The sequence below is a fragment of the Heterocephalus glaber genome, unplaced genomic scaffold (assembly GCF_053883595.1).
Source record: "Heterocephalus glaber isolate CG9 unplaced genomic scaffold, H.glaber_assembly_v1.0 deba00000071, whole genome shotgun sequence".
NCBI classification, from domain to species: domain Eukaryota; kingdom Metazoa; phylum Chordata; class Mammalia; order Rodentia; family Bathyergidae; genus Heterocephalus; species Heterocephalus glaber.
Window position 1 is genome coordinate 32,433,105 of NW_028258137.1, and position 14,919 is coordinate 32,448,023.

At 33.2% G+C, this 14,919-nt stretch overlaps 1 protein-coding gene across 14 annotated transcripts in view; it reads right to left on the minus strand.

Annotated features, from left to right (window-relative positions):
- Positions 1–14,919, minus strand: part of Chd9 (chromodomain helicase DNA binding protein 9) — a 246,276-nt gene that overhangs the window by 91,733 nt on the left and 139,624 nt on the right. For 13 of the 14 annotated variants that reach the window (XM_013073316.3, XM_021260909.2, XM_021260908.2 and 10 more), the window contains 5 exons: positions 7,499–7,610; positions 3,435–3,581; positions 2,419–2,487; positions 2,284–2,339; positions 1,116–1,233 (listed from right to left, as the gene is read on the minus strand). In XM_013073316.3, the coding sequence (XP_012928770.2) occupies positions 1,116–1,233; positions 2,284–2,339; positions 2,419–2,487; positions 3,435–3,581; positions 7,499–7,610 (502 nt within the window). Of the gene's footprint in view, positions 1–1,115; positions 1,234–2,283; positions 2,340–2,418; positions 2,488–3,434; positions 3,582–6,763; positions 6,819–7,498; positions 7,611–14,919 lie in introns of those variants that run through there. The other variant, XM_087206562.1, reaches the window with a different exon arrangement.

The window sequence follows — 14,919 nt, forward strand, 5'->3', positions numbered from 1 at the left end:
ATTTGATGCTGAGATGAATTCTGGAAAAGAGAAATACAAACACACACACACACACATTTTTTGCTATAAAAATTCTACTGGAACAATTAGTAAAATATTGAGGTCTACAAATGAGATAATAGTACAAAATCAATGTTGATTCTATTTATATGTAAGAAAATGTATTTGGTTTCAGAAAATAAATACTGAAGCATTTGCAATGTACATTCAAATGGTTCAGAAAAAAATGTGTGTGCTGGACAACCATGGGGAGGGCAATTAAGGCATACAGAATGAATACAGATGATAAAGCAAATACGAGCCAGGCGTGGTGGCACACACCTTTAATCCTAGCTACTCAGGAGGCTGAGGTGGGAGGATCCCAAGTTTGAAGCCAGCCTGGGTAATTTAGCCAGACCCTGTGTCAAAAAAAAAAAATTTAAGAAGTGCTGGGGATGTAGCTCAGTGGTAGCACACTTGTTTAGCATGTAAAAGGCCAACCTGGGCTCAATCCTTAGTATTGCAAAAGGAAGGAAAAGCAAATATGGCAAAATGTTAACATTTGGAAAATCAATGTAAAATTTACGTGGAAATTTATACAGTTTTTGTAATTCTTTTGTTGAAAATATTCAAATTTTCCTAACTTAAAAAAATTTAGATAAACTTAAAACTGTTCTAAAAACATAACTAATTTAAAATATTAGACCGTGAAAGAACATCAGATCAAATTTAGTTGGGCACAGAAAGGAAAATGAGTTTTTAAAATGATGTTTGATTCTCACACACAAGGCTGGTGTGGAAAATATGCAATGTATTTGATGAAAAAATTATTTGGCACAATATCACTTTCTTTACCTGAGAACTCGTTGATAAATTCTTTGTGATGTTAACATACATTCAACTCTAAGTACTGAAACATGTTAATTTAAAATACAAGCACATCTACCATTCTGAATTACCAAGGTCATTGTTTCAGGTAGTTTCCAAGCTAACTTTGGGAAGAGAAAATACTGTATATAGATAGCATTTACATTCAAATATTAACATTGGAAGTTTAAGATTTAAAGTAATTCTTAAAATTCTGATAAATAATACTATATATTGATAGAATTCAAAATTATCTTATTTTTTCTTACATCTGCAAAAAAATGTGCTCTTTGTGCTTGTCTCAATTTGAATCGTTTGATTTTCTGCTGGATCCTTTTATCTTTCAAAAGTTGCTGCTCTGTAGCCCATTCACAATGAAGATAGGAGCTAAAATTTTCATAAAAGCAATATATTAGAATGAAATAGTCATATTTAACATCTATTTTTAATTATAATACCCAATACAAAATATGACCTCAATGTTACAAACAGGTAGTTCATCACTTCATTTAATTTCAGTAGACATCATAAAATTTCTAAAATAAAGTCACTGTGACCACTATATCCTAAGGAGATTGTAGCCCAAGAGTCTACAACTTGCCATCTCTTAACAGAAGGGTAAATTGACCAAGTATAAGAGCAAGATGTAGTGTATCTCTTATTTTTCATAAGTGTTTTGTCATGACCAGAAAGATAACCTGTTTTGAAATCAATGTAATTCTATTTAAAAGCTTTCACTAAAGTATCAAGAAAAGTTGGAAAATAACAAAAAATAATGTTTTCTCACAATCAGTGACTCCTATGAATTCACTTTTTGGGGGGGGGGCACTGAGGACTAAACCCAAGGACTTTGCACTGAATTATATTCCTGGACATTTTAAAATTTTTATTTATTTATTTTTTGGTACCAGGGATCGAACTCAGGTTCTTGTACTTGCGAGGCAGGTGGCGGAACCACTGAGCTAAATCCCTGGCCCTATTTTTTTAATTTTTTATTTTGAGACAGGATCTCACTAAGTCAATACATTTCCCAGGCTTGGCTGGAATTTGTGATCCTCCAACCTCAGCCAGAGGCAGTTGCCACCATATTTGGCTAAATCTGGTTCAGCAACTTAAGATCAGAAATTTCCTACAATAAAATCTGAAAATTTCAACATGAATTTACAACGAGTAATGTCTATAATTTATAAAAGTGTACAGCATTTATAAGATTCTTGTATTTTGACTTTAATAATTAGTATTTTTTTAAAAATTCAATCTTAACATGAAAGATTTTCAGAGCCTTTGCACTTTTTTAAGCTCATGCAATTATAAATAACAAAAATTATTAAAATGCAGATAAACGAAAATCATAATTATAAATATATTTATATACTAAATATACTATATTATATTTAATTAAATACCTTTGCAATTCTTTGGAACTCAAATACTTACTAATTCTTGTATTTTACAAAAAATTCTTCTATATCAATCATCACTCCAGGTGTTATCTACAAAAATAAAATTAATAATTGTAACTCTTAAACAGGACATGGAACATAGTAAAAAATGTAATGTACCATTACTCACTTCCTTTTTTACAATTCTAGAAGATAATATCTTGTCTACAATTGCAGCATCTTCTTCACTTGGATTCTCCTAACAGAGGAAGGGAAAGAAATACATGACATAATACATTCTGAAGTATTTTTTACTTGCTATTTTGGATGTTTATGAATACACTAAAACTCAAAAACATTTATTTAGTACACATACTGCACACTACATAAAACATTAGGAAGATAAACTATAGGAAAAATAAGATCATTGTTGTAAGTGTCCTTGTCATCATTTGCATCATGATTATACTAAACATACTGTGCTTTTTAATGTGGTAGGCACTATATCTTAACTGATTTGCATATGTTAACTACATAGATATTAACAATATCTGTTATTACCTCCACTGTATGAATGAGTAAACTAACTCACATATAAGACAGGGTAAGAGCTTGCCTAAAGTTTCAACTCACTCAGGTAGTGGCTGAGTGTTTGGCTCATAATGCAAGTAAGAGTGGCACACAGGCAACAGTATTATAGGGCACAGGACTGAGCACTTATAGAGCAGAGATAGAAAATTCAAAGCATGTTCTTTACTCACTATTATTTGACATTTGGAGGAGTTTTCAGCAGAAAAGGTAATGGGATTAGAGCTTCTATTTTCAAAATATTCAAATATAATTTCAAACTATTCTGCCAAACAGACAATTTGGAAGAGTGTAGGGAATTATATGAGTAATTTTAGGAGGTAGAAATGTGATGCCACTTTGGATAAGGAAAACAAAGAGAAGTCTGAATTCCTGGTATTTTAAATAATTTATGTTTTTAGTCAGGGCTGGGCATGATGGCACACATCTGTAATCCCAGCATTGGGAGCCGGAGCCAGGAGGACTGCCTCCAGTTTGAGGCCAGCTTGGACTATGTAGTGAGACCCTGTCTCAAAACATTTAAAAAAAAAAAAAAAAAAAAAAAAAAAAAAAAAATATATATATATATATATATATATATATATATATATAGTATCTATAATCCTGAATATATCTTACCACAAATAATTGTAAAGGCTGTTCACCAGGTAAAGGAGCTGAATTCTTTTTTATTTTCATTGAGCCTTTAACCTCTTCTTCAGATTGTTTCCCTTCTCCATCTTCTGCATATTTTTTCCTTTTAATTTGTCGATTTGATCTTCTTTTCTGTAATGAACCATAAGGATCAGATTTATATATCTTAAAAATAATTTAAAGTCTTTAAAATAAATATTTAAAAAATATTAGTCATGAAGTTGGCAATTTTTTTACATTAAATTTTTCAAAATCATACTCAACACTCATCTTCTCTTATTTTTCTGTTTAATTAAAGGAAGATTATAATTAGCCCACATCACAGGTTTGCAGTCTTCCTGAGTTTACTTTCCTTTAATTTCTAATATCAAAGGTTAGTAACACCTTTATCATCTTTCTTTACAAATTTTAAGAATAAAAAGATTTCTCTCCTTTTAAAAAATGATTTCATAGCTTGGGCAAAGTATATTTTATTAGTAATACCCTTACTGCTGTATTACTTTTCTTTAAAAACTTGTTACAAAGATTGAAGAAGTTATTTGTTTTATTTAAGTATTTCACATTTTGGGCAATACATATTTAAACTACAAATACTTTCACCTATTATGCCCCAAATCTAAAAAAAAGTATATCAGATAAATATTAGTTACATAATCACTTAGAGGTTAAATTAAAAAAAAAAAATACTTGCCAAAACATGTTAAACTCTTTAAAGTAGGATAAAATGTTTTAAAAGAAATACATATAATAATTTTTAAACCTACCAAACAATCAAATTTAAATGAAGGAACAGTGTTTCTAATTCTAATAGCTTTCCTAAAAATAAAAAAAATACTATCATAAGACAGAAGTCTTTTAACAAGTATTACATGTAGCAACTTTATTTTTAAATAATCTAAGTAATTTTAAATCACATACCAAAAATAGATGGTTTTACTTACCTCACTAGATATCTAATATTTGTTTTACAAGTTTTTATTTCAAGGACAATTGAAAATAAAATAGTTACTAGGTTCAATCCCCAGAACAGGCAAAAATAAAGACAAAAACAAGTTATATACGTAACATTTGATATTCCTGCTATAATATCAACAGGTCAGGCTGTTCTGAAATTCCTATGGGATTTAAGTTTTCTTCTCCTCATTTCTCTAAAATCTCACTGGGATCCCAGCTCACTCTTCTATTGTTTAATATTTAGCAAATCGATCTTTTCTTCCTTTTCTCTTCCATTATTTTCTGTATATTTATTATCTCACTTGAAACTCCCCAGAAATGGAACTAGCAAAGTAACTCACATGTTCTTTTAATTTTTCCCAATGTCTTCTATTTGGCAGGCCTTTCTTTACTTCCATAGCCATGACCAAAATGGCTGAGTCATATTTTTGAGTAGTAGTGTGAGGGCAAATTGTTAACTGTATCTAACAAGGTTGAAGAAAGGGCCTTTGTAACATGAGGCCTCCGTGCCTTTCTCTCATGAGTAGTGCAATATTGAGACAAAAAAGCAACAAGATCAGCCCAATGCAGTGGTCAACTCCACTGTACTTTAGGATGGATCACCATGTAGTTATAGTCTTTTTTGGGGAGGATGGGGAGTGCTACGGATCAAATGCATGATAGGTAAGCTGTCTACCACTAAGTTACACCCTAGACCCAATTTTGTTTAGTTTGCCTTTGGTTTTTGGTGGGTAATCATCTTTTGCCAGGAAGAAAATCAACATTTTCAAATGTCAAAGTAACATTTTAAATTTTTGTAATTATAAAAGGACTATGAGAAATGTAATTTCCCACATTTATTATTCAGGTAGTGGGGATGGATTCTACAATCCTGGCTAAAAGAATGTTTAGAATTCTATTCCATATCTTTTAATGTTCAAGAATGGTTTAATAAGTACTGAGACAATTATGCATTATGTCTCATCATGTGTAACTTCTAAATAATGAAGTCTAAAAATAAGAATAATTCATTGATTTTCAGAAGGGAACTAGATGTTTTCACTTATAGTTTCCTTTTCTCTTCCATTTTTTTCTGTGTATTTATTAGTACTTTTAAATATCTCATTTAGTCTTTAGTAAGTAGGAAATGAGTGCCCTGAAAAATTAAGATCACAAAAGTGTACACTCAGGTCATTCTTCAAAAGACAAAATGAAGGACATTTGCAGGGCATGGTGGCTCAAATTTGTAATCCTAGACACTTGGTAGGGTGAGGAAGGAGGATTACAAATTCAAGGTCAGCTTGGGCAACTTAATGAGACCCTGTTTCAAAGTCAAATTTACAAAAGGTGGGGATATAGTTTTGTGGTAGAGTGTACACATAGCATGTGAGAGCCCTGGGTTCAATCTCAGTACTAAAACACAAACAATAAAAAGAATGAGGACCACTTATTGTAAACTATTCCCTCATCCTGTGAAAACTTTATTAAAACTCAGTGAATTAAGATAGTAATTTATCCATAATAAATTATATTTCACTAAAATATATAGTAAAAAATTAGGAAAAGCCAAGTAAGATGTCACTCTCATCAGTTATCTTTCTGTCTCATATGTCTACTAGTTTAAAGATATAAAAAAGTAATCTCATGCCCAGATATTTGGCTACTTTTTTTTTGTCTGTCTTCCTCCATAATGTTTTTCAAACAACAATTTAAAATCACGACAAATTCTGTTTTCTATTCTTTTTTGGCGGGGGGATGGCGTACTGGGGATTGAACTGTCTTCTATTCTTATTTCTAGCTTTTTTCTTATGTTTTACCAGAGTCTACAGATTAGCTCACACCATTTTGGATAAAGAAGTCAGATGAATTATACTTTTAAGTGACTAATATCACTTGTTTCCTATACTGATTCTACTATAATCTGCTGCAGGGACATTAATATATTCACAGTCTAGATTTCCTCCTGATTCCAAACTTTAATTTGTTTTCAAGCATTCAAATCTTGACATCCACTGTTGTGGCTGAAAGTTACCTGGACCTTTCTGTCATTTATACAGTGACACAAATATTAACAGTATAGCCTTATAATTGATTCTTAGAAAATATTCCCCCCTCCCTTTTTTTAGTGTTGAAGCAACACACTTGTCAAAGCAATCTAATACTACAGTGAAAAGCATGGAAGAAATGTACACGTTTACCTATACTATCATTTCATTGTTTGGTAATTACATAATAGAAAAATGGCCAGCATTATTTAAGTAAAAATTAAACTAAATTCTCTCATATTGAATAAGTTAAATATAAGTTTGCCTAAGTTAAAGATAACATATGAAGAAAAAGCCAGGCCATATAATATTAGGAGCTTCGATCACTGCCCTTACCTCAACTCTTGCAGCAGCCCAGGAGCCTTGAGCCACTACTCTCCCATTGGATAAGAAGCTGCATAAGGAAGAAGAAAGGCCATTCAGGGGCTTTCTGGCCCCATAATTCAACAACTGCCACCACCCCTACGGCCTACAGTAGTATTTTAAATATTAGAAAGCAGAGGGTGGCCTGAATTATTATGACCTTCACTAAATATTTATATTTTTACCTTCATAGGATTATTTAGAATGTTACCTATTTTTAAAAGTGAAAACGTACAATATTCATGTCTATGTCAGGGGATTTTTTTTAATATCATCAGTTAGCTTTTCTTCAACAGAAGCAGACCAAAGAAACTATCTCTAGGATGATTTAATCCATCTGCTTTGTCATTTATATATTTTAAAAATTACTATTTCTGTCATTAAGTAAATTCAAAAGCACTCCTTAAGTACAGAATATCACTCTTAAAAGTCATCAGCGACTTTGTATTATTTACTTAACCTCTCATAGTTTTCAATTCACTATCTAAAAAACAAGGGGTTTGGAGAGGATACATAAACTTCCTCCCATATCTAATATTTTATGATAATACTACTAGGAGCATACATAATATAACAATGCTGTCCTATAAATTCTAACACACAAATGTATTTTTATTACTAAACTACAATGTAAATATTCATAAGCAATATTATGCTACCTAAATAATTCTAACAGTGTTTTATTTCTCAGAAGATATTAATACTCACTTGAGAATCTTGATCTTTGAATGCATGCTGTGGCATCTGCTCTGCATCAGATATTTCATCTGAAGAATCATTCTTTCTTTTTTGTTTCTTACCCAGTGTTATAATGAGTTTGCTGTTTTAAGAGGAAAAGTGTCAATGTTAAGAACTCTTTATATTTCTCCCATTTTTGGTCAAATTAAGATTACCATTACAAACTTTCTACTATTTTATATCATTTGTATGTCCAACCAGAGATGTCAATTATCCTAAAATCCACAATAGTTTCAAAATATTAACTTTATTCTAACAACTGAACACAAAGCAATACTTCAGTTAATGTATTTATAAATACGGAAATGCAGCCAAAACTAGATGGAGTAACACGCTCTTGAAATCCCAGCACTCCAAGAGGCTGAAGCAGGAGGATTAAAAATTCAAGCCCAGGGCTGGGGATTTAGCTCAGTGGTTCTGCTGACTGTCTCGCAAAGCACAAGGTCCCGAGTTTGAACCCCAGTACACCAAAAAAACCCACAAAACCCAAAAATTCAACCCCAGACTGGGCAATTTGGCAAAAGCCTGTCTCAAATAAAGAGTAAGAAAAGGGGGGGCTGGGGATTTAGCTCAGTGGCACCACACCAGCCTCACAAGCGCAAGGTCCTGAGTTTGATACACTGTACCACAAAAAAAAAAAAGGTAAGAAAAGGGGAGGCCCTGGGTTCAATCATGAGTGCTAAAAAAAAGTCAATTCATATCACTTGTTTTTTAGGTTCAAGATATACTTTTCATGGGAAAAATTTCAAGTGATGAAACTATAGTACTAATAAAAATAATAAATTTTATTATTTTATAGATTTGGAATAAAGGCTATTTTTCCCTTTTACCTCTCATCAAATCAAAATTCCACTTCTATTTGATTACCCATACTCCTACTTCTACCAGGCATGGTGGTGCCTGTAATCCCAGTACTGTGGGAAGCTGAGGCAGGAGGATCACAAGTTTGAGCCCAGCCTGGGCAAACTGGCAAGACCATCTTAAAAAAAAAGAAAAAGGTTCTTTTTCTTTCTGCCCTACTAATTGCTCCCTTATTTAAGAGTAAGAAATGTTTCTGTATTCCTCTGAATCCTAAGTATGTTTATGACTGTTTGTTATGTAAATATTTGTATATAGTATACAAATACATATCAAATACCTAAACTAAAAAAGTATGAGTGTTTTCTTTATGAGGGATATAAGTACAGTGCTCCTACATTTCCTTATGTGCCAACAATACCGTTATTCTTAGAGCACCATATTAATCTTAAACCATGCTAATTCCTAATCAGAAAAATTCTATTTGAGGTATCTATATTCTAAAACCTGAAAACTCCCCCCAAATATTTTCAAGTATGGTGTAGATATCAGAATTCTTTCACCAATATTTACTAAGGTGGGAGAACTAAACAAGTTAAAAGCATGTACTTCGAAATCACAAGGTCAGAGATTTAAACCTTGAATCCACCATCTGTGAGACAGTGGACAAATTACTTAATTTCTTTTGACTTTAGTTTCCCTCTTTGGAAAATAAGGACATTACAGCAGCTACCTCCCTTGTCATTGAGAATTAATTCGGATGATATATGTGGTACAGTTTGGATCTTAAATGTCCCCTAATGGCTCATGTGTTGAAGGCTTAGTACCCAGATAATGGTGCTATTGGAAGGTGGTAGAAATTCTAGGAAATGAGGTCCAGCAGAAGGAAGGTAGGTCATTAGCAGTCTGCCTTTAAAGGGGATACTGAGACACTGACACTTTTGTATCCCTCTGTTTGTTTCCTAGATGCCAAGAGATAATAAGCAGCCTCCTTTACATGCCCAACCATGATATTCTCCCCTGCCACATACTAAAGAAATGGAGCAGTGACTACCTCTGACCGAAATGAAACCTCTGAAACTATTGGCCAAAATAAATCTTTTCTACCTATAAATTGTTTAATCTCAGTTTTATTTTTGTGTGTATGTTTTCTTTTGTTTTTGTTGCTGACAAATACAGTATCTATTAGCAGACCTGACCTATAGTAATTTCTCAACTAATGAAAACTATTTCTAATTACTGTATGTCTAGTACTTTCATAGGTTTTAAAAATTAAAGATAAAGTGACATGCCTTTAACCTTAAAGTATCAGAATTAGACCATGATCACAGCTAAAATGTAAATGTGGATGTTAGCACAGAATGCAATGTGGACATAAAAAAAGTAATGTTTATGTTTAAAGATTAAAGGAGGCATTACAGAAAAAGTGAAATTTGAGACAGCAACTGAATGATGAAGTGGAGTTAACACGTAGTGAAAGAAAATGGAGGGTACATTCCAGAAGAGTAAGGAAAAAGTGGAGTGCTAATAATATGACAGGCCATGCTCCCACAACTATTATACAGATTCAATGCAGTCTCAATCAAAAATACCAACAGCATATTTTACAGATCTGGAAAAAACAATCCTAAAATACATATGGAACCAGAAGAGACTCAGGATAGCAAAAGCAATTTTGGGAAACAAGAGCAATGCTGGGAGGCATAGCAATACCTCAGCCTATACTACAAAGCAATAGTGATAAAATTGGCATGGTACTGGGACAAAAACAGATAGATGGATCAGTGGATCAGAACTGAGGATACAGAAACTTCCCCAGACACATTCAACTATTTGATCTTCAACAAAGGGACTGAAAGCATATGTCGGAGGAGAGACAGCCTATTCAACAAGTGATGCTGGGAAAACTGGTTATCTGTGTGCAGAAGATTGAAACTGGACCCGTCTCTCACCATATACTAAATTAAAATCAAAGTGAATAAAGATCTAAGCATTAAAACAGAAACATTAAACCTACTGAAAGATAAAATAGATGAAACACTTGAAGATAAAGGTGTAGGAAAAGATATTCTAAACAGAACCTCAATCGCACAAGAAATAGCAAGAATCAACAAATGAAATTGATTATATGAGACTAAAAAGCTTCTGTATAGCAAAAGAATCAATCAGTAGGGTGAAGAAACAACCTACAGAATGGGAAAAACTTTTTGCCAGCAACTCCTCAGAGGACTAATATCTAGGGTAGAGAAAGAAGTAAAAAGATTAAACTACCTAAAATTAACGATCCAGTGAAGAAATGGGCAAGAGAAATGAACAGACACTTCACAGAGGAAGACATACAAATAGTCAACAGATATATGAAAAAATGCTCAACATCTCTGGTCATTATAGAAATACAAATTAAAACAATGCTAAGATTCCATCTTACTCCACAAAAAATAGCAATCATTAAGAAATCAAACAATAATAAGTGCTGACAAGGCTGTGGTGAAAAAGGAACACTTTTTCATTGTTGGTGGGAATGTACCTAGTACAGTCATTATGGAAATCAGTATGGAGATTTCTCAAAGAACTGAAATTAGAAATTCCATATGACCCAGCAATCCCCCCTCCTAGATATCTTCCATATTATAGTGGTACATACATACCAATGTTTATACAGCACAATGTAATTGCTAAATTTGTCAGGCTGTATACCCATTACCAGATGACTGGATTAAAACAATGTGGTATCTATATATAATGGAATACTACACTGCTATAAAGAACAAAGATTTGAGACATTTGTAGGATGCACCTGGAAAATATAATGTTGAGCAAAATAAACCAGACATACAAGTTTAAATACTGCATGCTATCTCTCATTTGATTGAGCCAAAGTACAAACAAGGAGAACAATAAAGGATGGATAGAAGGGGACAAGTGGATGATGGATCTTTCTTAAGAAAGCAATCCAAAGGAAAAAAGCATGAGAAGCAAGGAAGAGGGGAAGGAAAAAGGCCAGGGATTTAGCTCAGTGGCGTCACGCCTGCCTTGCAACCACAAGGTCCTGAGTTCGAGGTACTGAAAAACAACAACAAAACAAAAACAAAAGAGGGAAAGGGGAAATAAGTTGAATAATGATATGTATGCCATTTACAGCAACCTAATAACCACAATTAATGTAAACATTATATGCCATAACATGAGCTAAGATTAATAATATCAACAAGAATGAAAAATGGGGTAGGGGAATTGGAGGAGGAAAGGAGGGGAGGTGAAGAGGATTTAAAAAAAAAAAAGAAGAAACAAGCTGTACATGTAACCACTCCCCAAGATGACTATAAACAGCATGAACTGCAAACATATACTAATAAAAAAAATAAATTCTTAAAAATTACCAGAACATAATGCTGCAAAAGGAGGAGACAAACAAGTGGGAAACTATACAAGATGATGATCACAAAAGACTTTCTATGACATGCAAAGAGTTAACTTATTTTAAAGTCAGTTTTTAAGCTCCATAGGGTAGGAATTTAAAAAAAAAAAATCCCTGTCTGGCAGCAAATGTTTAATGAATAACAGAAATGTTTTTAATATTTTATTTTTATGTTTTATTTTTTAATGAATCAAAAACCCCAGCAAGATTAAGGTATAAGAATTTTAAACATGGGGATAATATGATTAGAAGGAAGTGAAGTAGAAGGCAGAGAAACAATTCAGGTGATAGATGAAGAGTGTAATCTAGTTGGGTGTGGTGGCACATGCCTGTAATTCCAAGTACTAAGGTCCAAGGTACCTAAAAGGCTGAGGCAGGAGGATCACAAATTCAAGGCCAGCATGGACAATATACCGAGACCCCGTCTCAAAATAAAACTAAACAACAAAAGTATAATCTAGGGCCACAGCACTGTGGCTGAAGAGTAAATATGTCATATTTTATTGTAGAAGAATAAATTGGATCTGGTTATTAATTTGATAAACTAGATAACTAGATGTGATGACAGAAAATGTTATAGAACTATTTTTTCCTTATTATTCTTGTGCTGGTCATGTTCAACATGATTTTTTTTTTAAAGATACTACCTGTAAACCCAAGCTAGCATGGAATTTACTATGTAGCCCAAGAACATGCAAGCATCCTGCCTCTGTCTGCCATGTGCTTGGATTATAGGACAGCACCTTGCCCGACTGATAATAATAATTCTTATTCGGTATCCACCTATACTGTTCTCAGTGTGCAAAGAAAGTAAGAAAGACTAAAACATGCAGTTTAGGTTGGAAATAGGAAATCAGAGGAAATGCAAAAGATATCCTGGAATAAAAGTGAGAAACCAGCCAGTTATTCTCCTTTCCCCACCACCACTTTCATTATTTGTTTCCTTCCTCTTATAGTCATTTTTCCTTATTCTGGTTTCCCTCCTAAAATAAAAACCTCCATTAAGGCCCTATCTACTATTAGTTGCCACATGATCTCATTTTTTCTCCTCTTCATCTATAGTTCTCAAAAAAGTCATTTTACTTTCATTCAACTCACTATAATCAGAACTCTTGAAACTATTTTCATATTCATAGCTTCCATTTATTCAGTGTTTACTATGACTCAGCCTCTGTGCTGATTCTGCATGCTTTCTTTCATTTGATTTTCATACAACTTGAAGTGGCAAGTACCACTAATTTTATAGGGAGGGGCAAACTGAGACTTAAAAGTCACACAGATAGTGAGAATGGAGACATTAAATATCCCTCACTCCAAAGCCTGAACACTTAGTTAGTTCAACAGCCACAAGTGACCTTTAAAATGTCAAACACAACAGAAAATTTAAAAATCTTGTCTACAAACATTTAACTAATCACCACTTCCTTTTTCATCTCCTGGCTCCATGTCAAAACAGTCAAACTTCCTGTTGTTACATGTTGGTTCCTCTTGCTGATTTTCAGCAAGATTCAGTCCATGACAACTTTTCTGTCAGCCCCTTAAACTTTGGTATCTCTCAAAGTTCTGTCTTCAGACACCTTCCCTCTCCATATACCAGCCAAGAGAGATTTAATTTACTCTACAGTCATGTACCACACAGTGACTTTTTGGTCAATGATGGTTCCAGAAAATTATAGTGAAGGCAAAAAATTCCTCAGTGATGCCTTACTTATCTGGCCTTAGCGCAATGCAATGTTAAATGCATTGGTGGCAATGCCTGTATAAATAAAGGTTGCACCTTGCCTGTCGGGCACATGCAAGTTCCCGAGTTAGATCCCCGGTACAAAAAAAAAAAAATCTGTGCTACTAGTTGCATATGGTTATGTTCAGTACACAATAAAAAAATATGTTACTGATTTGTATATTTATGTACATTTACTTGCTAAAAATTATTTTATCTATAATAAAATATACTTTTAATATCATGTCTTCCTAACATAAAAAAGTATACCTAGTAAAATACGATATATTTACTCTTTAAAATATGGAGGCTGGGGATGTACCTTAATGGTACAGAGCTTGCCTAGCATGTTCGAGGCCCGAAATTCAATCCTCAGCACCATATAAAAATAAAATCACCTAACAGGGTGGGGTACAGCTCAGTGGTAGAACACATGCTTAGTGTGCTCAAAGGCCCTGGGTCCCTGGGTTGAATAAATCCTCAGTTTCAAAATAAACAAAACTAAACAACAATAACAAAACCTAATAATAATAGGGTTTAATAACCTAATAATACATTTTCATAACAAGTCCTATTATTACAAGATGCATGATTGTATTCTTAACTGCCAACTAGAAGTTGAAGATTCTCAAATCTCCTAACTCTACTTCAGACCTTTCCCCTCATATTTCTGATTTATATAACCACCTGTCTTACTCAGCATATTTATATGGATATCTTATAGATTTCATAATCTCAAAATGCTCCCAAATTCAATCCCTCATTTTCTATAAACCTAACAGTGTAATTCTAATTAAACTATAAACTTAGAAAAGCACATATAGTAGAACAGATCAATGAATTTTCTCAAACTGAAAATATATATGTAATCGGCTTCTACATCAAGAAACAAGACATTGGACCGGGGATTTAGCTCAGTGGTTTCACTGCCTGCTGCACAAGCTCAAGGACCCGAGTTTGATCCCTGGTACCAAAAAAAAAAAAAAAAGAAAAAAGAAACAAGACATTATTAGTTTCCCAAAAGGGCTCTCTCATGCCTCTTCTAGTATCCTCCTTTTTTAGGATGGCTATTATACTCCTTGTGATTATTTGCTACAACCTAAGGCACTTGTGCAGATGATTTTCAATGGCAAGGTCAGTAACTATAATTGGGTAAAAGAAATGTATAGTTGATGCTTTTTCCCACTTGTTATCCATCTCCAATCTCAATGGGTATTTTAAACTAGTTTATAGATGAAAAGACTATAGAGAAAGTTTCATTGCTTAAGAATTTCTTATGAAATACAAATCAAGATCTGTTACCATCCTTTAATATATTACCTGAAAAGGAATTTTGTCCCTGTGTGATAAGCTAACTGAATTATGTGAAATACATGTTCTGATACAATATCTATGTGGCAGCTTAAAAACTTATGTATAGCTGAGCATAGTGGCACCTGCCTGTAATCCTATCTA